General features: G+C 38.7%; 3 protein-coding genes across 5 annotated transcripts in view; all 3 read left to right on the top strand.

The window, feature by feature from the left end:
* The first annotated feature begins 3,576 nt into the window (after positions 1–3,576).
* psmg1 (proteasome (prosome, macropain) assembly chaperone 1) lies at positions 3,577–12,753 on the top strand. Its single transcript, XM_087808035.1, has 7 exons — positions 3,577–3,760; positions 4,499–4,602; positions 6,026–6,162; positions 7,368–7,430; positions 8,042–8,240; positions 9,224–9,354; positions 12,596–12,753. The coding sequence occupies exons 1-7, from the start codon at positions 3,627–3,629 to the stop codon at positions 12,671–12,673; spliced, it is 846 nt and encodes a 281-aa protein (XP_087664161.1). The 5' UTR covers positions 3,577–3,626; the 3' UTR covers positions 12,674–12,753.
* Positions 12,754–12,856: 103 nt separating this feature from the next.
* Positions 12,857–17,654, top strand: ccdc15 (coiled-coil domain containing 15). Its single transcript, XM_087808033.1, has 11 exons — positions 12,857–13,182; positions 13,449–13,586; positions 13,704–13,805; positions 14,004–14,108; positions 14,175–14,324; positions 14,861–14,935; positions 14,996–15,099; positions 15,660–15,848; positions 15,908–16,050; positions 16,893–16,941; positions 17,011–17,654. The coding sequence occupies exons 1-10, from the start codon at positions 13,033–13,035 to the stop codon at positions 16,928–16,930; spliced, it is 1,194 nt and encodes a 397-aa protein (XP_087664159.1). The 5' UTR covers positions 12,857–13,032; the 3' UTR covers positions 16,931–16,941; positions 17,011–17,654.
* Positions 17,655–18,072: 418 nt separating this feature from the next.
* slc37a2 (solute carrier family 37 member 2) overlaps positions 18,073–25,685 on the top strand; it is a 36,792-nt gene continuing 29,179 nt past the window's right edge. For 2 of the 3 annotated variants that reach the window (XM_087808030.1, XM_087808032.1), the window contains exons 1-5: positions 18,074–18,545; positions 19,442–19,523; positions 19,588–19,678; positions 21,315–21,393; positions 21,532–21,667. In XM_087808030.1, the coding sequence (XP_087664156.1) occupies positions 18,487–18,545; positions 19,442–19,523; positions 19,588–19,678; positions 21,315–21,393; positions 21,532–21,667 (447 nt within the window). In that variant the 5' untranslated portion in view covers positions 18,074–18,486. Of the gene's footprint in view, positions 18,546–19,441; positions 19,524–19,587; positions 19,679–21,314; positions 21,394–21,531; positions 21,668–25,685 lie in introns of all 3 variants that reach the window. The other variant, XM_087808031.1, reaches the window with a different exon arrangement.

Below are 25,685 nucleotides of genomic sequence, written 5' to 3'. Positions count from 1 at the left end.
AGGTGTTTTATACCTTCATGTTCAGGTGTTTTATACCTTCATGTTCAGGTGTTTCATACCTTCATGTTCAGGTGTTTTATACCTTCATGTTCAGGTGTTTCATACCTTCATGTTCAGGTGTTTTATACCTTCATGTTCAGGTGTTTTATACCTTCATGTTCAGGTGTTTTATACCTTCATGTTCAGGTGTTTCATACCTTCATGTTCAGGTGTTTCATACCTTCATGTTCAGGTGTTTCATACCTTCATGTTCAGGTGTTTCATACCTTCATGTTCAGGTGTTTCATACCTTCATGTTCAGGTGTTTCATACCTTCATGTTCAGGTGTTTCATACCTTCATGTTCAGGTGTTTCATACCTTCATGTTCAGGTGTTTCATACCTTCATGTTCAGGTGTTTTATACCTTCATGTTCAGGTGTTTCATACCTTCATGTTCAGGTGTTTTATACCTTCATGTTCAGGTGTTTTATACCTTCATGTTCAGGTGTTTTATACCTTCATGTTCAGGTGTTTCATACCTTCATGTTGAGGTGTTTTATACCTTCATGTTCAGGTGTTTTATACCTTCATGTTCAGGTGTTTCATACATTCATGTTCAGGTGTTTCATACCTTCATGTTCAGGTGTTTCATACCTTCATGTTCAGGTGTTTTATACCTTCATGTTCAGGTGTTTCATATCTTCATGTTCAAGTGTTTTATACCTTCATGTTCAGGTGTTTTATATCTTCATGTTCAGGTGTTTTATACCTTCATGTTCAGGTGTTTTATATCTTCATGTTCAGGTGTTTTATATCTTCATGTTCAGGTGTTTCATACCTTCATGTTCAGGTGTTTTATATCTTCATGTTCAGGTGTTTTATACCTTCATGTTCAGGTGTTTTATACCTTCATGTTCAGGTGTTTTATATCTTCATGTTCAGGTGTTTTATACCTTCATGTTCAGGTGTTTTATACCTTCATGTTCAGGTGTTTTATACCTTCATGTTCAGGTGTTTTATACCTTCATGTTCAGGTGTTTCATACCTTCATGTTCAGGTGTTTCATACCTTCATGTTCAGGTGTTTCATACCTTCATGTTCAGGTGTTTTATACCTTCATGTTCAGGTGTTTTATACCTTCATGTTCAGGTGTTTCATACCTTCATGTTCAGGTGTTTTATACCTTCATGTTCAGGTGTTTCATACCTTCATGTTCAGGTGTTTCATACTTTCATGTTCAGGTGTTTTATACCTTCATGTTCAGGTGTTTTATACCTTCATGTTCAGGTGTTTCATACTTTCATGTTCAGGTGTTTTATACCTTCATGTTCAGGTGTTTTATACCTTCATGTTCAGGTGTTTCATACCTTCATGTTCAGGTGTTTCATACCTTCATGTTCAGGTGTTTTATACCTTCATGTTCAGGTGTTTTATATCTTCATGTTCAGGTGTTTTATACCTTCATGTTCAGGTGTTTTATACCTTCATGTTCAGGTGTTTTATACCTTCATGTTCAGGTGTTTTATACCTTCATGTTCAGGTGTTTTATACCTTCATGTTCAGGTGTTTCATACCTTCATGTTCAGGTGTTTTATATCTTCATGTTCAGGTGTTTTATACCTTCATGTTCAGGTGTTTCATACCTTCATGTTCAGGTGTTTTATATCTTCATGTTCAGGTGTTTTATACCTTCATGTTCAGGTGTTTTATACCTTCATGTTCAGGTGTTTTATACCTTCATGTTCAGGTGTTTTATACCTTCATGTTCAGGTGTTTCATACCTTCATGTTCAAGTGTTTTATACCTTCATGTTCAGGTGTTTTATATCTTCATGTTCAGGTGTTTCATACCTTCATGTTCAGGTGTTTCATACCTTCATGTTCAGGTGTTTTATATCTTCATGTTCAGGTGTTTTATACCTTCATGTTCAGGTGTTTCATACCTTCATGTTCAGGTGTTTTATATCTTCATGTTCAGGTGTTTTATACCTTCATGTTCAGGTGTTTTATACCTTCATGTTCAGGTGTTTTATACCTTCATGTTCAGGTGTTTTATACCTTCATGTTCAGGTGTTTCATACCTTCATGTTCAAGTGTTTTATACCTTCATGTTCAGGTGTTTTATATCTTCATGTTCAGGTGTTTCATACCTTCATGTTCAGGTGTTTTATACCTTCATGTTCAGGTGTTTTATATCTCGTCACAGTCCAGTCCTACAGCGCATCTCTAGAGCTCTGTCATCCGTCAGAGACTCTGATCCAACTCACAACAAGTCTTCAAATGCTATTCTCTTCCCCATTTCTGAAGACAAAGAAGGTAAGAAATTGAAGAATTGAAATGAAAATACAAACAAAACATTTGAAAGAAAAAAATGATTGAACATTCTGACGTTCTTCCACATGAGTAGCTCTAGTAAGAAGGTCTTCATTGATGATCAAGACAAACGGAACAAGAAGGTTTCAGAGCGAGATGATGGAGCAGAGTCTGCTGAAGCTGCTGAAGCTGCTGCCCCCCCCACCTGACCTGGGATCAGTCGACGAAGTGTGAACATGGAAATGTTATGAAGCTTAAAGACAATAATAAGACAGTCATAAGGATGAAAAAGTATAATAGACAAAAAATGAAAGACTGCAGGTTTTTGTTTGCTTTAGGTTCTCCTCGAATTTCTAGCTGCGCTCTGGTCGAAGAATGTCTTGGATCTCATCTGCGAGAGGTGTTGAGAATGAATGGTGACTCTGATCTGGTTGAATCCACAGACGTGGAGCTCCATTAATGTCTCTAACTGTGGATGGACGTCGACCCTGGAGCTAATTGTTGGACTCGAGCGTTTACTTGATACCAGCCTCAGCGTGTGAATCTGCCCGAGAACATAAATCATTCATCGATTGAAGAGCTGGAGCGGAAACACGTTGACAGTCTGAAGTCATGCGTGAAGCTTCCTCGTCTTTGTGCCGCTGGAAGATGTTCCTGCTTCAAATATTTACCAGCGTCCTGTGTTTCCACGGAAGATTCTCTCAGGACCAAACGACCTTTGTGACTTCAAGGGTTTGTATCTGAGAACCACGTGTAAGTGAGTCTTGACCGAGGGATGTTTACTTTTCCACATCAACATCTTAACGCTTTTATCGTGTCACAAGTTGACCATAATTAATTCAGAAGCGTACAGTTGTTCTCTCAGAACACGGAGAATATTTTGAAGCTACATTACATGTCACGTGACAGAAGCTGTTACTCAACAAACCTTTTTCAACTTTCTGTTGCACAATGAAATAAACATAAGTTCATTTGTTGGGTTTTAGAGTGCATCACTACCTACTGAATTAATGTAAAAGAGAGGAAATAAAATTGTTTTTTTTATGTTTGTTCCTTGTGTTCTGACCAAACTAAACTAAATAAAACAAGTTATATTTGAAGAAATGTGTTGAAATTCATTTTTTTTCTACCGCTGAAATAATATAGTAAAAGGAAACGTTAGGAAATATAATCAGTAAAAGAAAAACTCCAAAGTATATTTTTTAAATATATTTTTTGAGATCGATTGTCGCTCTTCTTCCGGTAGATGGGCTTTTACTTTGAAAGTGTAGCTGAGTCTGCGAGACACGGAAGTAGCTCCGAGTTGCTAATCACTCTCCAGCACTTCTGCAGTCATGGCAACGTTTTTTGGCGAAGTTTTATCCGTTTATTCTCGCGCTGTGGACGAGGATGAAGACGACGAGGAGCTCGAGGAGAACGACGAGAACGAGGAAGATGCTCAGATCCGCAGAGAACTCGAAGAAAAACGGTGAGTGTTAGCCTGTTAGCATGTTAGCATGAGACTGTCAAGTAGCAAGTCATGCTACACGTTGCTGCTAAAAAATAAGAATCAGATTTAGATACAACGGAATTGTAATTCATTTTGACTATAATAAGAATATAACAAACACAATTGTTTTAATTGTCTTTATCTTAATAGACGAGTATAATTGAAATTGCGTATGTTGCGTTTATTTCCTTATTTGTTCGTCCAGTCAAAGCCACCGTACTTTCCTCCCACAAAGTTAACAAATAAAGATTTTAAACAACAACATTTTATTTTTAGATATCTGTGTTTTTATAGTTCGATAAAGCCGTTGCTGCTTTCACTTTCACTTTTAAGGCGTTGTCATGGCAACAGATGTGGCTTTTCTCCATCGTTTTCTAACTATATATATCTAAATTATTGAAAGTGTTGTAGTTTTCGAGCGCATTGTTGAAAAATGATATATTTATGTTTAAGTTAAAGATGCACATTATTAATTATTAAATTAATATGAATATGTCACATTAGTAAATATTCTTATTATGATCTGGCACCAAATGAAGTTGATCTTTAATACAAAACTCATGACGGTGAGATTTTAAAGTTGTGTATTTTGTGTACCATATTCAAAAGGGCAAATTTATCATGAGTTATTTTCAAATCCCTGCATTAAAGGGGATTTTAGCGGCTACATCGTATTAAACTGTCATTTTCTTTCGACTGTGGTTCTCTGCTGGTCAGGGAGGTTCATCTGCACTGGAACCCGGACGTGTCCGAGTCCCTGACGTCTGGGAATAAGCTGCCGTGTTCCGACTTCATCCTCGCCGTGGGACATAATGCTGCGAGTAAGTGAGGATTTTCTAATCGTCTGCTCGCTGAACTGATAAAAGTCACTATTTTATTATCTTCCCCCCCGAAGAACAATCTAAGACACTCCCTATATCACCGGGTCCCTGTTCAGTCTGAACATTAAACACAAACAAATGTATTCAAAATTCGAAAAAACTGTAATTTTGCCTTCAAACTGGAGTCGGGTCGTGGGGGCAGCAGCTTCAGCAGGAAGGCCCAGATGTTCCTCTCTCTAGCTACATGGTCGAGCTCTTCCTGGAGGACCCGAGGTGTTCCGAGGACAGAGACACATTGTCCCTCGTCAGTCGCATGCTTCATGTCCTCATTCTCCAAAATAGTTCTTTAACATTGATAAAATGTATGTTTCACTAAACTCTCTGAACACAGACGTGGATGAGTCGCTTCTGAATCCTGGTCCAGTTGCTCTTAACGTCCTCCTCTTCTTCAGGTGCACCAAGTAAAGGAGCAGTTTTGTGGACCTGCTGCTGCAAAATCACAATCCCAGCCGAGCAGCACAAACACGAGGCTGTAATTACTGTTTGCGACTCTGGCTCCGTTTTCATTGATGTTTTCCATTAAAGCCACAGCTGTGACGCCGGAGCATCTGCTGTAGATTCATAATGTTGGACTGATATTGATGCTCTGGTCACACCTGTGGTCAATAAATGCTTTTATGGAGGAACATTAGACGCATCAGAACTTTGAATGGATGAAGTTCATATTTTCAATTGAAATGTTTTCTTTTTAACATTTAATTATTAAGAATTATTCACTTATTTTGATTTTTAAAAGGTTGAATGTGATTTATTTTTTTTAATAACAAAACTAAATAATAAGCACAAAAAACAGAACCCCGCCATTGACTTAGTGCACTAAACTGTAATTAAGATTTAAATGAAATGTATTTTGTTTTTAATAGAATTAAATTATATACAGTATATATTAAATAATATGATGACATAATATCTATATTGAAAGGTTGAATTTGTTTTGCAAAAATCATTTAATTAAAAGAAAATGTAAAATTAAATTCAAAGGAAATGTTCTATATTCAATATTTATAATACAATACAAACTCTTATAAAAAAAGAAAACAAATTGAACCTTTTAAATATCAATTACTCAATATATTAAAATTGACCTCAGTATGGATGTATGTAATTCAATTATTTTGAACAATTATTAAAGAATTATTTGAACAATTATTAAAGAATTATTTGAACAATATAATTATTTAAAATGTCTAAAAAGAAAAAAAGGAATTCAATAATATAATCCCAGGTTTCACCGTTTGAATGTAGCATCCAACATTCAAACGGTGAATAAAGCTGATGTACATGTTGTGCCAGATTGTCATCGTTTGCATGTGGTTGTTGAGAAAAAGGCGAAGGTTTGTTAACACTGCGGTTCCGTCCACAGGGTTTCTGTCCGTGTACGTCCTGGCGTCTGGTCAGTGGACGCCTGTGGGACGAGCGTCCGTGTGGAACGAGAGGAGTGGAGCTGGATCTGGTCAGAGCAGCGAGTGTTTGTTCTACAGACACACGGACGATCCATCTGTGAGTGAAGCTCGACACACTCGCTGTCAACTGAGAGTCACTTGTCAGTCCAAGACAAACGGTTCATGCTCCACGTGACCAGGAAATATTGAAGATGTTAACCTTTGATATTAGTCTGGAGCTTAAACCTCACCCCAAACTCATTTACTACTCACCTTAATGTCGACTCATGTTCTTTATTTTCACAGTAATGTGTTCTTTTTGGAGTTGTAGACAAAGATGTTTGTTCATTTTAATGTAGCGACTGGAGCTCAGTTGTCTTCGTCTTCATTTTTATCCAAAAAGACACTTGAGAACATTTAAACGCCTCCAAACTGCTCGTCCTTTATTGAAGCTCCACTTTAGGAGAACCGATCAGAGTTAAATGAAATAAGTCTCTATTTTAAGATGGTTTGTAGCAGAAGCTAACAAGCTAGCATGCTAACATGCTAAGACGCTACAAGGACTGGAAACTTTATCTTGCAGAAACATCTGCAATTGAGCTGAGAAGCATTGATGCGCTGATGCCTACATCTATAAATTATTAACTATGTTTTAATAAAGGAATTTTCTAGACATATAGATTTATGTTGACTTGCTTTGCATCATTCATTATTTGTATCTAGTTTTGTCAGGCGGACATGAACAGCTGAACACTGTGCTCAAGGTTTTAAAGCTGTTTACTTTGACCTGAAGTGGTTCAGTAGACGCAGCAGTCGTCGTGTGGTTCGAACCTTCTCTTTCTCCCTCCGACTGAACCATTAGTTTGAAACCTCATCTCCGGTGCCTGCAGGTGTTTGGAATGTTTTCGTCAGCGTGTCACTGAACGTGGAAGCAGAACTCTCTCCATCCTCCCTGATGTCATACTGCAGTGTGAAGGCGGCAGGAGTAGGATGGCAGGCGCCGACACTCTGGGATTAATGACTCACCCGTAATCCCAAATCTTGCATAAACGCTCCGAGTCCTGAGTGACTCTCCGGCTGTGGCTGGAGCCGCCGGCTGTCTTTGCATGTGATTTAATCAAGATAAAGGAAGGGCTGCGACGGCGGCAGATTTATCACCTACAGTATCAGTCGTGCTGCCGCAGGTTTAATGAAGTGAGGAAGCGTTCGTGGAGCAGCTGCAGCTCATACAGTGTGTCGCTCACCAGAAGACCATCAGACACGCCTGGATGTTCATGTTATGAAGGTTTCATGATGTCAGGAGTAACATGGTTGTGTTCACAGGTGCTGCTCTGCCAGGTGACGTGTCATGTTGCTGAACATCAGCAGTTCCAGTGGACAGAGAAGGTAATTCACCATCTTTCAGCGTCTCTGTGTGAATCACTGTCAACCAATGAAATGCTTTTAAGTTCATTTAAACAATTGAATTCATTGATTTCTTTTTTAAATGAATTTAAATGTAATATCAAATGTGAAAATGTATCGACATAATAACATTAGTACAATAGAACCATCTCACCAGATCATTTGCAAATAGTTGAAATATTATCATTTATTTTCCTTGGTCACATGATCGTCTGTGCGTCACATGATGGGCTTCAGTTCATCAGGTGCTCGGTGCTCTGTTGGTCTGGTCTGGAGACTCTGTTGAACTAACATTCATCTTGAATGTAATATTAGCAATTTTAAAATATTGAATTTTGAAAATGTATTTTTAATTATTTGAATTTTAATATATAACTTGATGTGTAAAAAAAAAAAAAAAAATCAAATATTCTGTTATTTTAATAAACAAATTCACATGAGGTGGTCTAGGGTGTCTTGGGGCGATGTAGGGGGTCGTGGGCCGATGTAGGGGGTCGTGGGCCGATGTAGGGGGTCGTGGGCCGATGTAGGGGGTCGTGGGCCGATGTTATCGGGTGCAGTCTGGTTAATGAAACTGTGTTTGATTCCTGCAGGTCTTGCTCTGCCTGGAGCCCAGAGAGCTGAGCGTCACAGTCCTGACAGACACCTGTGTGGCCGACTACAAGACCGCTGACTACCTGTGCGGTAGCTCCGCCCCCTTCCTGCGCTCTCTTCACACCAGCTCTTACCGGGGTCAGTCGGCCTGTCCGTCGCTGGAGCCGCCCAACATCGTGTCAGGACTTCCAGCTGCAGGTGCGTGTCCCAGCTACACAGGGTCAGAGGCAGGGGCGCCCTGGACACATGGCCCCTCACTTTTTGTGAAGAGAAAAGATTAGAAAAAACTTGAAAGGACGAGATTAAAAGGTTGCAAGTTCAAGTCCAGGTCCAGGGGCATCATTTTGTATTTGTTGTTTTTCATCAAGTCATGTTAAATGACCTCCTTGGCAGAGGTATGTGCTGTTGCTGTGTTTGTGTAGAGTGTAATGTATCTCGACGTCAGCGGCGGCCATTTTAATTCCCTCAGCGTCTGTTGTGAAGCATCGTTGAGCCGTCGTAGAAAAGAAAAGAAGAAACACAAAAATATCTAAGAATATACATTCAGTATAAATTATTATTATTATTATTATTATTGTCATTTCACATCAATCATAGATGACATATCCGTAATATGTAGTATACATACAACAATTACTCCTATTCAAGTCACCCGTCAGGTAGTTACAAGACGGTAATACAAGGCAAATCAAGAAGAAAAACAATACCAGAAATAAAAAAAGAAAATAAAAAAAAGGAAAACAACAACCTTTGCTTTGAGACGAATTAACTAGAGTTAAACCTTCAGTTCGACAGTATCTGTATTCAGATGATGCATCTCAGTTATACTTTTACCTCTTCAGGACTGATGGAGCCAGTTGGCCGATGTGTTCATTACAAATACTTGAGGAGTCTGTGTGTGTTTGCAGTCGTTAAATAAGTAGAAATGAAATGTCGCTCTAAGAAACGAGTCCTAGTTTAACTGTTTATTATCGTTTGTGTTTGTCAAGAGTCCTTGAGCAACACTCGCTGAGAGATGAAAGTCACAGTCGACTGTGACATAATGGCATTAGTGCGAGTCGCTCTCGCCGGACGCTCTTTGTCTCGCGGCCTGATTGGAGTGTTGGCTCCGAGTTCACTTAGGAACATTGCAGGAGGAGAGTCTCCTCCATGATGCTGATGTTTCTCTGCCGTCTCCTCAGTTCTCAACCACTGCCAGGTCCACCGCGTCCCTGCCGTGGTCTACCAGTGTTACAGCGACGTCATCGGGCCCGACTCCGTCACCATGGAGACCTTCAAACCTGCACTGACCAAACTGGGCAAGTCAATAAAGGTGAGCTCTTCCATGTTGAACCAGAAGAACCCTCTCGTGCTGGAGTGTTCTGGTCATCTGTCCTGGTGTGAGACAACCTGTCCTGGTGTGAGACAACCTGTCCTGGTGTGAGACAACCTGTCCTGGTGTGAGACAACCTGTCCTGGTGTGAGACAACCTGTCCTGGTGTGAGACAACCTGTCCTGGTGTGAGACAACCTGTCCTGGTGTGAGAAAACCTGTCCTTTTGTGAGACAACCTGTCCTTCTGTGAGACAACCTGTCCTTCTGTGAGACAACCTGTCCTGGTGTGAGACAACCTGTCCTTTTATGAGACAACCTGTCCTTTTATGAGACAACCTGTCCTTCTGTGAGACAACCTGTCCTGGTGTGAGACAACCTGTCCTGGTGTGAGACAACCTGTCCTTTTGTGAGAATACCTGTCCTGGTGTGAGACAACCTGTCCTGGTGTGAGACAACCTGTCCTGGTGTGAGACAACCTGTCCTGGTGTGAGACAACCTGTCCTGGTGTGAGACAACCTGTCCTTTTGTGAGACAACCTGTCCTGGTGTGAGACAACCTGTCCTGGTGTGAGACAACCTGTCCTGGTGTGAGACAACCTGTCCTTTTGTGAGACAACCTGTCCTGGTGTGAGACAACCTGTCCTTTTGTGAGACAACCTGTCCTGGTGTGAGACAACCTGTCCTGGTGTGAGACAACCTGTCCTGGTGTGAGACAACCTGTCCTTTTGTGAGACAACCTGTCCTGGTGTGAGACAACCTGTCCTGGTGTGAGACAACCTGTCCTGGTGTGAGACAACCTGTCCTGGTGTGAGACAACCTCCCCAGTGGTGGCACTAGAGTCTCACTCCTGCATGTGTTCCATCAGGTGATGAATCATCTTCAACTTTACTCTCACCAGCTTCAAGTTCTATAAAGAAATGTCTTCTGTTGGACGTGCAGAAAGAAAAGCTTGGGTTCTTGAGACGAGTGCATTAAATGCATGAAGATAGATGATCACATTAGAATAAAGTTATACAAAACAACATTATTTAAACGGCCGTGAAAAGAAGTTCATCAAATCAAATCTTTGCTGCTGAATAATAGTGAAGTTGATCAATAATTTCATCTTTCTCTCTCCAAACTATTTATGTTGTTGTTCCAAAACTTTCCTCACGTCCTCCATGATTCAGGGTCGTGGACACTTTGTCGATGAAAAGTCTTCCAGGGAGGAAAGCATTTTATTTTTCTTATTTAAATGAAGTGAGAGAAGGATGGAGTGTGTTGTTGCTCAATGAAAGTGTTGTCGTGATAATGGAGGAGAGCGTTTGTTCGTGGCTGCAGCAGCGAGAGCTCAGCACCACCTTGACTTTAATGAGCTTCAAAGTAAATACATTACAGTCATTATGCAGATCTTCTCCGATTCCAAGTGGAAGCTGCAAAATATCTGGAAAACATTTGCAGCAGAAAACACGAGGAAGTGTCGTCGAGATGGAAAAGAAGAATAGACGTGATGCAGGTCATGCTGTGATCACTGCTATGAAATGTGTACTAATAATAAACATGACTCCGGGTGTTAAGAAGTGTCAGGGATTTTCTCCCGGACAATAGGAATGTACAGAAACTAGCGTTAGAACAAACAGTCAGAATCCAGTTTTTACCACCAGCAAGGAGGCTCTTCTCACGGCTCGTCCCAAACCACTGAAGAACCTCTGATGCTGGCTTTTTATTCCATATTTCAGATGACAACACACTTGAATACAAACAGTTTGTTCATTTGTTGCTGGACGTAGCCAGCAAAGACCTGTTTTTGTACGAGTCATTGAGCGCAGCATCATAGCCTGCAAGTGTTGGCACCGGGTTCATGTTGTTAGCACGGGTGTCATGTTGTTAGCACGGGTGTCATGTTGTTAGCACGGGTGTCATGTTGTTAGTACGGGTGTCATGTTGTTAGCACGGGTGTCATGTCGTTAGCACGGTTCATGTTGTTAGCACGGGTGTCATGTCGTTAGCACGGGTGTCATGTCGTTAGCACGGGTGTCATGTCGTTGGCACGGAGGTCATGTCGTTAGCACGGGTGTCATGTCGTTAGCACGGGTGTCATGTTGTTAGCACGGGTGTCATGTTGTTAGCACGGGTGTCATGTTGTTAGCACGGGTGTCATGTTGTTAGCACGACTGTCATGTTGTTAGCACGACTGTCATGTTGTTAGCACGGGTGTCATGTTGTTAGCACGGGTGTCATGTTGTTAGCACGGGTGTCATGTCGTTAGCACGGGTGTCATGTTGTTAGCACGGGTGTCATGTCGTTAGCACGGGTGTCATGTCGTTAGCACGGGTGTCATGTTGTTAGCACTGGTGTCATGTCGTTAGCACGGGTGTCATGTCGTTAGCACGGGGGTCATGTCGTTAGCACGGGGGTCATGTCGTTAGCACGGGTGTCATGTCGTTAGCACGGGTGTCATGTCGTTAGCACGGGTGTCATGTCGTTAGCACGGGTGTCATGTCGTTAGCACGGGTGTCATGTCGTTAGCACTAGCGTCATGTTGTTAGCACGGGTGTCATGTCGTTAGCACTAGCGTCATGTTGTTAGCACGAGAGGACTCGCAGCAATAAAGCGGTTCAATGACATCTCTGTGTAATTGAGTTGTGGTGACATCATGGCGGCAACAGTTCCCTGACATTCGTCCGTCTTTCACTTCACCTTGTTGTTCATCAGTTACTGTAACTGGAGCGAGGATGTGGGTCGCAGCTCAAGGAGACTGGAGCAGATGTTGACTTAAATAGTTTCCAAAGATAAATCAAGGCTGACGTCGTTCTTCACTGTCACATTTGAATATTGCGTCGGCGACGGCTTCACTGCTCGGTGACGGTGATTCATGATGTGAGGACGAGGATTGTTCTGAGGGGAAGATTTAAATCGTATTATTATTATTAATGTCATTGTAACAGATTCATTTAAACAACCAACTGTAAATGCATCAACATATTTGAAATAAATACAAAGATAACTGGAAAAAATATATTATGAATAAATTAATTGAACATGAATGATTTGTTGATTTCACTCAATACATGATATTATCTTGTCAGGAGAAGAAGGTAAAGAAGGTCAATCTTGATGATAGTAGAATAAATCATTTATTCTTCATTAGACTTTTAAACAGAGATTCAGGGACAATGTTATCAAATGTTTTGTGGATGTTATCACGAGGTTCCTTCTGTGTTGATGTTCACGTCATAATATTGAATCCATGTTTCCTCAGATGGATTCTTCTCCGAGCACAGACGTCCTGCGCAAGTTCTCCAGAACCACAGCCCTTCAGAGTAACCTGTACATCTGAACATCACCTCCTGCTGCTGCTTTTATTTTCATGTGAAAATAGTCTCTTTTTTTTTAAATAAAATATTTTCAATCAGTCAACATTGTCTCTCGTCTCTATGCTGCACTACCTTTCCTGACCTGAAGGTGGCGATACATCCAATGTTCCTTAACACCAGAAGAAAAGTGAGCGAAACTCAAAAACGGTTCGTTCGCTTCCGAGTTGATTTTCTGCCTCTTTTGTTGTTTGGATTTCTTTTTTTTAGACATTGATTCATCGATAAAGACGTTTGTTTGTGGAGCAACAGTCTCGTTTTAAAGAGTTATTTAAAACAAATCACATGATAAAAGTGACTTGTTAGTTTGGTGGAGAAGCTAACGATGAGAGCTAACAAAGCTACTCATGTCAGTCGAAGCAAATATCTCACGTCGTCCAGGACGTTAAAGGTTCTGGCCCAGAGGGGTCAGGAGTCAGTGACGGCAGTGGGAGCCCGGGTGGAGGGAGGACAGTTCCTCCAGGACCACCCGTCGGTGAGTCCATGCTAACCTGCTAATGCTAATCATTTGACACTAATGTGTTACCATGACAATGTATTGTTGACGTCATGCCTTAAAAACACGAGTCAATCCACTGACCCTGACAACTTCAACTTCTTACACTTAACATCATGTTTGGTTGTTGACAAATACATTCAAAATATCCTTGTTATTTAATTCACTTCTTTCTTACCAGAAAAGTCACTTATTGTCTCCAAATACGCAGCACAGTCTCCACTCATCCTTGTTTTTGTTCTCAGGTTGTGGCCTTATATCTGGATGAAAGTCAGAGAGAAACCAGAAGAGAAGAAGAGGAACATCTCAGAAGATTCCAGGACGACGTGCGCCACCGTGTGGCCCAAGCCAGAGCTCGCAGACTCCAAACAGCCAATACTCTGGTAAACAAATGACGAGCTGTATTTTACCAAATACCTACATTCCTAATATTCTAAAATAACAAAGTTTATCTGTGCTCTTCTGTTTGTATTGGTTATTATTCCACAATGTGACTTTAGGTGACGCCTGACACGGGAACTTCATTCAAACCTCACCTAAAACCCCGTCATGAGTCAGTCAGACTGTTGACGGCAGCTCAGCTGGAAAACAACATGTCGGAGGTAAAACTTTACACACACTCGTGTTCGCAAACAACACCTCATTTAACTCGACTGTTTCTAAAAGTACAGAAGAATAAAACAGAAATGCATCAAAAGACTGAAGAACTTTATTGTGAGATTTAGAATATCCCACGTCTTCTTCTCTTGTCATCTGAACATCCGAGTGTTACTGAAGCTCCTCTACTTCTGTTTTTCCAGCTCAGACGCGTCCGAGAGCGACTGGCGTCCTATCAGGTCGTGTCTCGCCGTGATTGTGCGTCAGAGCCTCTGCATGATGGATGGAATCTCTCTCCTCGTCGACATGTGAGTCTGTCTCAGACTTTTTCCATCAACGTCTGATCCTATTGTTTATTCTTCTGTGCTCCACAGACAACTGTGTCTCATGGGCCCAGAAAAGATCAAGAAGAGGAAGATGAGGATGAAGAGGAAGTCGGGCAGGAGGAAGTGGAGGGATATGAGTTCCACCAGCAGCTCGAGGTCACAGACTCTCGAGGCAGAAGTCCTGAACGCCTCAGTCGGGTCCGTCAAGTATCATTTTGATTCTCAAAACATCGATGTTTAAATCCTCCAGACACTGTTTAAGTCTGTCACACGGTCAAAGTCCAAAGATTCTCTGCTTCACATCTCATCTGGTGTTTATTGCACCTTATCAGGTCGTGTGTGTTTACGAGACGTGAAGTAACAACAACTCAGAGGTCGTTCCTTCAGTTCAATGTCTTGTTCGTGTTCGGACCTGAATCCACCTTTTTATTCTTTTTTTTTAAACATCTCTTTATGCTTTTTACATCAGAAGATAGAATAGCATGAATTATTAATTTAAAACTAAACTAAAACAAGATTCAAAACCCAAACACCTTTGAAAACCACGTTAAAAATACTTAAATGAACCAAAAAATAAAGAGTAAACTCACTTATTTAATGACATGAAATATTTCCTAGTCATAGTCCAGCTCCTGCTGTTCAGGATCTTCTTCAAACCTGTATCTGGTTTTATCAAGAACTCCTTCATTGTGTTGTTAAGTTAAGATCCCTGAAGACTTGACGTCGTGTTTCAGACCCTCCATGGACCAGATCCCGGCGCCTCGCGAGTCCTGTGGCCTCTGAGCGACCAGGAGGAAGTGAAGAAGCAGGTAAACGTATCATTGCCGGAGTCGAACCTGGTGACGTGACGAACGAGTGCGTCTGTTCAGCGTCAAGCTCAGTTTCTGTGGAACCGTCGACTCTTCATGAGCCGAGAGAGAGAACAGGTGAAGGAGAACCTGGAGCAGAGGAAACACCTGAGGAGGACGGCCAGGTGAGGAAGTCCTGTTGGAGTCAGAGATGAAAATATGGATGTGAAAATTTATCAGATACTTTGATTTACCTCCGGTTTAATATCCAACTTTCATAGATTTACCTATGAAATCTATGTCTGATTGGAAAAAAAACAATTTCCCGAAGGAGACCTCCTCAGAGATCAATAAAGTTCTACCTAACCTAATAAAAGAAAATCATTTTGCTACTTTGCTGTATTTGCTGCGGACGCATCAGACAGTTCTGCTAAAAGAAGCAAATATTGCAAAAAACTACAACAAATGCTCAATTTAAGCAGATGTTTGGAAGTATTTTTGCTTCTTAATGAAACAATCTACAAACAAGATGTTTTATTTTTTTATTTCATTAATCTTTTTGATTATGAGTAATATTGTTGAATATTGTGTTATTTTACAACACTGTCATATTGTGTATCACGACACAAGTGTTGTGTTTGTTGTTCTAACAACACTAGTTCACGCGTCGCTGCCTGAGAATATGTTCTTTAAGCCGAACATCGTGTTCATGGACAGACTTGTGAAGCCTCTGATCTCGCGGCAGGTTCAAGGCGGAGAAGGAACATGTCCGCCTGCGAGAAGAAGGAGATCTGGAGCGAGAGCAGCAGCTGGTCCACGCCCGACAGAAGCTGCACGAGAGGGAGATGCTGATCCTGGAGCGACTGAAGCTGGAGGAGGAGGAGAGAACGACGGAGATGAGGAGCAGACGGGAGAAGGAGACGGAAGCTTCCAGGTGAAAAGAATCAATGATTTATTGATTGAAAGTCTCTAAACATGATCTTCGTGGACCAGGTACGTGGAGGCTCTGAGGGCTCAGCTGAAGGAGCGGGTCGGGGGTCAGGATCTCCCTCCTCTCTGCTGCTGCGCCTCCACCTTCTGGGACTCGCACCCCGACACCTGTGCCAACAACTGCGTCTTCTACAACAACCCCAGAGGTACAACTGCTGTTGAGTTGGTGTTTTTAAGGTGGATTCACCAGAACAACATCTTTAGGAAAGAAGCTCAGAGAGAGATTCTCACTTCTGTCCATGACGCCATGAAACACCATCAACAGAAGTGACAGGAAAGTATCTGTGATGTCAGAACAAAACCTGCAGTAGAAAAGAAGTGAAAGAAGTATTATGTTAGTGTATCATCAGAATATTGAATACATGTTGAAACTTCCTATGTTATATGTTTTAGTTGCCTTTACTTATATTAAATAATAAATTAAATAATTTCTATAAATAAATGTTTACCTTTCAATTGAATATTAAAGTATAATTCAGTTCCATCCATTAATAAAAATCACATGTTGCTAGTAGTTAGTTAGTTAGTACTATTGGGTAGTATTTTGTTATTGTCTGGTGACATGATTTTACTGTTGAACACATTTTTATTTGGAATTTAAAAGCATTAATTAGTTGTTGAATCATAGGATTTAAAATATCAAACAGATTTTCAAAGGTAAGAATTTTTTAAATATTAAAAAACATTCAACCATTGAATATTGTGTTGACACTGATGTACTCACATGTAGGAGCTGATATAATAGTTACAACAAATAAAACCATTTGATCGTAGAAGAAACTCTTGTTAAACAAGAAACTCTTCTGGTCTAAAGAAGCAGCAGTTTGTGGAACAATAACGATAGTAAATACTGTAGCTTTTACATCATTAGCAATAGCATCATCGTCGTCGTAGTATTTGTGAGTTTAATGTTCTTGACAAATAGATTCTCAGTAAATAAGTGCATCAGCAACAGTGTTTACGACTGAGCTCGACGTCTGCTCCACAGCGTACGCTCAGGCTCTCAGGTCGGCCACGTTGGACTGAAGCGGCTGCAGGTGAACAACAATAATATAGTAATAACAATGTAATAACGACTGAACACACCTCTTCTCTTTCATCCTCAGCACCTGCATGTTTACGACTCACTCGACCTTCAACCAAAACAGGATCAACTTCTGGATCATTATTTTTAATTTGAATCATTCATCGACTGGAAACGAACCTTTAATGATGTAAATATGTAACGAGGGTCGTATGATGATCGTCTTTAGAGCCGACAGGTCGACCTCCTCCGTCAAACAGGTCTGTATTTGAACCTTTATTGATTTTAGGTGCAGATCACTTTAGTAACTCACTTTTAATTCAATACTTTTAAACTGTTCAAGTTTAAAGCTCACACTTCCTTCTCCTTCCACCAGTGCCAGATTTATGTGAATAAAACATAGAAAACTATGTTGTTCTCCTGCAAAATTCATGTTTATTTGATCCTATTTCCTCCCCTCGGTTGCTCAGTACCAGGAAGACAAAAGAATCTCAACAACTGTAAACAACCTTCATGACTCGCGTAGATTTAACTCAAAACTTTTGATCAGATCGTGACGAGAGACATGAATATGTTTGAATCCATGAATTTTTCTGACAGAGTTGGTGGAAAGTTTACCTTAATATCCATTTTCTTAATGTATTACTTCATATTTGACATGTTATCAACTAATGAAATGAAGAAAATATACTCAATTAAAAAATAAAAGCTGTCAATGAAACTGAATCTAACAATACGTGTGTTTCTGTGAATAAAGTGAAAAATGAATGTTTATAAACCAAAATCTGTATTTATAATACTTCACTGCCAGATAAATGACAACTTTGCAAAAGAGACGATACGAAAAAATACCCACAGCAGGTTTGACACGTGAATCATTTAATTCCAAATAAAGTCCACATTATTTCGGTCAAATTGATCATTTATTTAAATATTATTGTTTTCATTAGAATACATCGGCAGTAGATACTTATACGAATGTGAAAAAATAAATGAAGGATAAATGGAGTCATTCGGAATGAAATCTGTGTGTAACTTATTCTCTTTATTACAAAGTTTTGTTTTTATTCTTCGTTAAGTCGTCCTGCTTCCTGTCTGCGGTGACGTCACCGGGAGCGGTCACGTGCTCGCGGATCCGGTCTGGAAGCGCTGGAGTAACGACTTCGCTTCTGACTAATAATAGCTTCTAAAAACTGCTACTGGCGCTTTTTTCAAGACTCACCGGACGCGCTGAAGGAGGTTGTCTCTCCGGAGCGACATATAAAGACCTGCTGACATGAGGGAGAACAATATGTTGTTTATCGACGCTTTTGTCCCGAAGGAAGCGTCTGGGAGTCTATGGTCTGGAAGCAGCTAACCTTCTTTTTATCGTTATTTAGCTCTTATTTCAACCTTTTTACCAGCTTTTAAACGAGTTCCTGCGAGAAGACTTTGATAAATATCCCTTTTTGTCGTTGTTTTCGTCCCGCGATGCGTTCACGGTCCCGTCGAACCTAAACATGACGAAAACAACCTTTTAAGTCCCTTTGGTTTCACTTGAAGCAGGAGCTCGTCCACCATGAAGGCTCCTCTGGCTCCTGGCATCAAACTCATCTCCTCCTTCTCTCGAGATAGTTGGTGAGTTTCAGCTTCATTTTGATTGTTCTTTGATCTGCTCCTCGTCAATCATTGATCACGGATCGATAACCACGATTTCTAACTGAACGTGTCGGAAACGCGTCCATCTCCACCGGATCATGTCGTTGTCTTCGGTTCTGGAGCTCAAGTGAAGCAGATGTTCGAGGCTGAAGCTCTGAAGTCGAAACTAGTGGTTGTTGTGCGGCTGTGACGTCATAGATCGATACGGTCTCCGGCAGCATTTGAGGAATTCGTCGAAGTTCCTTCATGTGTTAACATCAGTCCAGACGTGCTTCACTGATAGTTGCTGATCAATGTTTCTACTTTCTCCTGAGGTGAAGCTCAGACGAGTGACTGTTAATAGATTTAAAATAATAGAGATTATATATTTATTATGACTGTTATAATGTTATTATTATTATTTACTGGGTAATTAACGTGTAATGACACAACTTTCTACGTTTAAACTCATGTTTCATACATGGATCAGTAATGACAAGATTAAATTCAAACCAGTAATTACACAATAAGAGTCGAACTTGAATGTCATTGTGTTACGACACACGTGTCATGTTTCGACACACAAACCATATTTCTTACTTCCCACAGACACACATCAGAAGTTAACGCAACAACGTATCGTCGTGACAACGACACCCGTCGAGTGTGTTGACGACAAACAACGTTGCTGCTGCAGATTAACAACTCGTGTCGTGTTCATGTTCGTAGACGCGTGATGTCGTGACACGACCCTTAAAGGTCACCAAAGGTCAGCCGTGAGCTGTAGGAACTCTGGTCGAACTTCACGTTTGAAACGTATATAAAACCTAATAACGAGGTGGATAGTTTTGTCTCGACATGTTCGTCACGGTTAACATGTTCCTCTGCTTCCTCAGGTACCGGAGCTTCATCCTCTTCCTCACCTTCCTCTTCTACACGTCCTACCATCTCTCCAGGAAACCTATCAGCATCGTCAAGGTAACCGTTGGTTACGAAACCGTGTGTTTGACGAGTCATTGGTTGAAAAGTCGTCTCTCCTCAGAGTGAACTCCACAGGAACTGCTCCAACGTCATCCGACCCGCCGACCTCAACGTCACCAACAATGACACCTGGTGCGACTGGGCGCCGTTCGGTGAGTGACATGACTGGAGGGTCACATGACTGGAGGGTCACATGACTGGAGGGTCACATGACTGGAGGGTGACATGACTGGAGGGTCACATGACTGGAGGGTCACATGACTGGAGGGTCACATGACTGGAGGGTCACATGACTGGAGGGTCAAATGACTGGAGGGTCACATGACTGGAGGGTCACATGACTGGAGGGTGACATGACTGGAGGGTGACATGACTGGAGGGTCACATGACTGGAGGGTCACATGACTGGAGGGTCACATGACTGGAGGGTGACATGACTGGAGGGTCACATGACTGGAGGGTCACATGACTGGAGGGTCACATGACTGGAGGGTCACATGACTGGAGGGTCAAATGACTGGAGGGTCACATGACTGGAGGGTCACATGACTGGAGGGTCACATGACTGGAGGGTGACATGACTGGAGGGTGACATGACTGGAGGGTCACATGACTGGAGGGTGACATGACTGGAGGGTCACATGACTGGAGGGTCACATGACTGGAGGGTCACATGACTGGAGGGTCACATGACTGGAGGGTCACATGACTGGAGGGTCACATGACTGGAGGGTGACATGACTGGAGGGTCACATGACTGGAGGGTCACATGACTGGAGGGTCACATGACTGGAGGGTCACATGACTGGAGGGTCACATGACTGGAGGGTCACATGACTGGAGGGTCACATGACTGGAGGGTCACATGACTGGAGGGTGACATGACTGGAGGGTCACATGACTGGAGGGTCACATGACTGGAGGGTCACATGACTGGAGGGTCACATGACTGGAGGGTCACATGACTGGAGGGTCACATGACTGGAGGGTCACATGACTGGAGGGTCACATGACTGGAGGGTCACATGACTGGAGGGTCACATGACTGGAGGGTCACATGACTGGAGGGTCACATGACTGGAGGGTCACATGACTGGAGGGTCACATGACTGGAGGGTCTTTCAAGACAAAACGATGTCAAACGTAACGAGAAACGATGGAAAGTAGATCTAAACACGTGTCATTATTATCATTATTGATATAAAATGATTCTGTTAAACCATTTGAACGACAGTTTCATTTAATTTAATGACCTTTTAATTGTTTTTTTATTTGTTTGCTCAAATAATTGATCCTTTTTTAATTTAACAATAACGTTGAAGCTCAAACTCAGTCAAGGATGATTGTAGAAGCTTTTTAAACAAGTGTGTTTCGTTTTATTTGACATTTTTTAAATACATTCAATTAATTTGTATAGATTCTCGACACGAGTGATTCAGTATTTGATGTGTTTCTGTTCAAGAAGTTAATGTTTAAAATATAAATATATAGAATTTATTAAGATATTAAGATGTTTCTGTTCCTGGAGATAAGAAGTTAACGTTTAAAAGATAAATATATAGAATTTATTCAGATAGAAAAAGTTATTTCTTTTTGTATTGAATTTGAAAAATGATTCACAAAAAGTAAAAAAAACTAAACAAATGTAAAACAGAAAATCTAAAGATCGAAATAGTGATAAAAAACCTCAGTTGTCGTCTCCATGACGACATGAGCGGGTGTGTGGTGGGTCGCGGGGGCAGCAGCAGCAGCAGCAGCAGCCTGACCTTGAACTCTCTCTCCGTCTAGACCGCGACGACTACAAGACACTCTTCGGGGTTCTGGACAACTGCTTCCTGGTGGCCTACGCCATCGGCATGTTCTTCAGGTGCGTTGAGCTCCCGCCGTTGTTGCCGCGGCGACACTTACCGCCCTTGTTGCCGCGGCGACACTAACCGCCGTTGTTGCCGCGGCGACACTAACCGCCGTTGTTGCCGCGGCGACACTAACCGCCGTGTGTGTGCAGCGGGATCTTCGGCGAGCGTCTGCCTCTCAGGTACTACCTCAGCTTCGGCATGTTGTCCAGCGGACTCTTCACGGCGCTGTTCGGTCTGGGCTTCTACTGGAACATCCACTCGCTGGCCTACTACGCCGTCATCCAGGTGAGAAATAAACATCTAAGACGTGAATAAATAAATAACATGACAAGAAAAGAACTGAAAGAATAACAAAAGTAAAGAATGTAATAAACAACTAAGACATGAATAAATAAATAACATGAAAAAGAAAAGAACTGAAAGAATAACAAAAGTAAAGAATGTAATAAACAACTAAGACGTGAATAAATAAATAACATGACAAGAAAAGAACTGAAAGAATAACAAAAGTAAAGAATGTAATAAACATCTAAGACGTGAATAAATAAATAACATGACAAGAAAAGAACTGAAAGAATAACAAAAGTAAAGAATGTAATAAACATCTAAGACGTGAATAAATAAATAACATGAAAAAGAAAAGAACTGAAAGAATAACAAAAGTAAAGAATGTAATAAACAACTAAGACGTGAATAAATAAATAACATGACAAGAAAAGAACTGAAAGAATAACAAAAGTAAAGAATGTAAAAAACATCTAAGACGTGAATAAATAAATAACATGACAAGAAAAGAACTGAAAGAATAACAAAAGTAAAGAATGTAATAAACATCTAAGACGTGAATAAATAAATAACATGACAAGAAAAGAACTGAAAGAATAACAAAAGTAAAGAATGTAATAAACATCTAAGACGTGAATAAATAAATAACATGACAAGAAAAGAACTGAAAGAATAACAAAAGTAAAGAATGTAATAAACATCTAAGACGTGAATAAATAAATAACATGAAAAAGAAAAGAACTGAAAGAATAACAAAAGTAAAGAATGTAATAAACAACTAAGACGTGAATAAATAAATAACATGACAAGAAAAGAACTGAAAGAATAACAAAAGTAAAGAATGTAAAAAACATCTAAGACGTGAATAAATAAATAACATGACAAGAAAAGAACTGAAAGAATAACAAAAGTAAAGAATGTAATAAACATCTAAGACGTGAATAAATAAATAACATGACAAGAAAAGAACTGAAAGAATAACAAAAGTAAAGAATGTAATAAACATCTAAGACGTGAATAAATAAATAACATGACAAGAAAAGAACTGAAAGAATAACAAAAGTAAAGAATGTAATAAACATCTAAGACGTGAATAAATAAATAACATGAAAAAGAAAAGAACTGAAAGAATAACAAAAGTAAAGAATGTAATAAACAACTAAGACGTGAATAAATAAATAACATGACAAGAAAAGAACTGAAAGAATAACAAAAGTAAAGAATGTAAAAAACATCTAAGACGTGAATAAATAAATAACATGACAAGAAAAGAACTGAAAGAATAACAAAAGTAAAGAATGTAATAAACAACTAAGACGTGAATAAATAAATAACATGACAAGAAAAGAACTGAAAGAATAACAAAAGTAAAGAATGTAATAAACAACTAAGACGTGAATAAATAAATAACATGACAAGAAAAGAACTGAAAGAATAACAAAAGTAAAGAATGTAATAAACATCTAAGACGTGAATAAATAAATAACATGACAAGAAAAGAACTAAAAGAATAACAAAAGTAAAGAATGTAATAAACATCTAAGACGTGAATAAATAAATAACATGACAAGAAAAGAACTAAAAGAATAACAAAAGTAAAGAATGTAATAAACATCTAAGACGTGAATAAATAAATAACATGACAAGAAAAGAACTGAAAGAATAACAAAAGTAAAGAATGTAATAAACATCTAAGACGTGAATAAATAAATAACATGACAAGAAAAGAACTGAAAGAATAACAAAAGTAAAGAATGTAATAAACATCTAAGACGTGAATAAATAAATAACATGACAAGAAAAGAACTGAAAGAATAACAAAAGTAAAGAATGTAATAAACATCTAAGACGTGAATAAATAAATAACATGACAAGAAAAGAACTGAAAGAATAACAAAAGTAAAGAATGTAATAAACATCTAAGACGTGAATAAATAAATAACATGACAAGAAAAGAACTGAAAGAATAACAAAAGTAAAGAATGTAATAAACATCTAAGACGTGAATAAATAAATAACATGACAAGAAAAGAACTGAAAGAATAACAAAAGTAAAGAATGTAATAAACATCTAAGACGTGAATAAATAAATAACATGACAAGAAAAGAACTGAAAGAATAACAAAAGTAAAGAATGTAATAAACATCTAAGACGTGAATAAATAAATAACATGACAAGAAAAGAACTGAAAGAATAACAAAAGTAAAGAATGTAATAAACATCTAAGACGTGAATAAATAAATAACATGACAAGAAAAGAACTGAAAGAATAACAAAAGTAAAGAATGTAGTAAACATCTAAGACGTGAATAAATAAATAACATGACAAGAAAAGAACTGAAAGAATAACAAAAGTAAAGAATGTAATAAACATCTAAGACGTGAATAAATAAATAACATGACAAGAAAAGAACTGAAAGAATAACAAAAGTAAAGAATGTAATAAACATCTAAGACGTGAATAAATAAATAACATGAAAAAGAAAAGAACTGAAAGAATAACAAAAGTAAAGAATGTAAAAAACATCTAAGACGTGAATAAATAAATAACATGACAAGAAAAGAACTGAAAGAATAACAAAAGTAAAGAATGTAATAAACATCTAAGACATGAATAAATAAATAACATGACAAGAAAAGAACTGAAAGAATAACAAAAGTAAAGAATGTAATAAACATCTAAGACGTGAATAAATAAATAACATGACAAGAAAAGAACTGAAAGAATAACAAAAGTAAAGAATGTAATAAACATCTAAGACGTGAATAAATAAATAACATGAAAAAGAAAAGAACTGAAAGAATAACAAAAGTAAAGAATGTAATAAACAACTAAGACGTGAATAAATAAATAACATGACAAGAAAAGAACTGAAAGAATAACAAAAGTAAAGAATGTAAAAAACATCTAAGACGTGAATAAATAAATAACATGACAAGAAAAGAACTGAAAGAATAACAAAAGTAAAGAATGTAATAAACATCTAAGACGTGAATAAATAAATAACATGACAAGAAAAGAACTGAAAGAATAACAAAAGTAAAGAATGTAATAAACATCTAAGACGTGAATAAATAAATAACATGACAAGAAAAGAACTGAAAGAATAACAAAAGTAAAGAATGTAATAAACATCTAAGACATGAATAAATAAATAACATGACAAGAAAAGAACTGAAAGAATAACAAAAGTAAAGAATGTAATAAACAACTAAGACGTGAATAAATAAATAACATGACAAGAAAAGAACTGAAAGAATAACAAAAGTAAAGAATGTAATAAACAACTAAGACGTGAATAAATAAATAACATGACAAGAAAAGAACTGAAAGAATAACAAAAGTAAAGAATGTAATAAACAACTAAGACGTGAATAAATAAATAACATGACAAGAAAAGAACTGAAAGAATAACAAAAGTAAAGAATGTAATAAACATCTAAGACGTGAATAAATAAATAACATGACAAGAAAAGAACTAAAAGAATAACAAAAGTAAAGAATGTAATAAACATCTAAGACGTGAATAAATAAATAACATGACAAGAAAAGAACTGAAAGAATAACAAAAGTAAAGAATGTAATAAACATCTAAGACGTGAATAAATAAATAACATGACAAGAAAAGAACTGAAAGAATAACAAAAGTAAAGAATGTAATAAACATCTAAGACGTGAATAAATAAATAACATGACAAGAAAAGAACTGAAAGAATAACAAAAGTAAAGAATGTAATAAACATCTAAGACGTGAATAAATAAATAACATGACAAGAAAAGAACTGAAAGAATAACAAAAGTAAAGAATGTAATAAACATCTAAGACGTGAATAAATAAATAACATGACAAGAAAAGAACTGAAAGAATAACAAAAGTAAAGAATGTAATAAACATCTAAGACGTGAATAAATAAATAACATGACAAGAAAAGAACTGAAAGAATAACAAAAGTAAAGAATGTAATAAACATCTAAGACGTGAATAAATAAATAACATGACAAGAAAAGAACTGAAA

The sequence above is a fragment of the Callionymus lyra genome, chromosome 14, assembly GCF_982586985.1.
Source record: "Callionymus lyra chromosome 14, fCalLyr1.hap1.1, whole genome shotgun sequence".
Taxonomy (NCBI): Eukaryota; Metazoa; Chordata; class Actinopteri; order Syngnathiformes; family Callionymidae; genus Callionymus; species Callionymus lyra.
Note: the sequence above shows the minus strand (reverse complement) of the source record. Positions and strands in the feature narration are given on the sequence as shown.

Bases quoted from the DNA above. Each gene is read 5' to 3' on its own strand.
- psmg1 (XM_087808035.1), top strand. From the start codon at position 3,627: ATGGCAACGTTTTTTGGCGAAGTTTTATCCGTTTATTCTCGCGCTGTG. The intron at 3,761-4,498 runs GTGAGTGTTAGC...TCTGCTGGTCAG, and splicing joins AGAGAACTCGAAGAAAAACG to GGAGGTTCATCTGCACTGGA. The intron at 8,241-9,223 runs GTGCGTGTCCCA...CCGTCTCCTCAG, and splicing joins GTCAGGACTTCCAGCTGCAG to TTCTCAACCACTGCCAGGTC.
- ccdc15 (XM_087808033.1), top strand. From the start codon at position 13,033: ATGAGAGCTAACAAAGCTACTCATGTCAGTCGAAGCAAATATCTCACG. The intron at 13,587-13,703 runs GTAAACAAATGA...ATGTGACTTTAG, and splicing joins TCCAAACAGCCAATACTCTG to GTGACGCCTGACACGGGAAC. The intron at 14,936-14,995 runs GTAAACGTATCA...GCGTCTGTTCAG, and splicing joins AGGAGGAAGTGAAGAAGCAG to CGTCAAGCTCAGTTTCTGTG.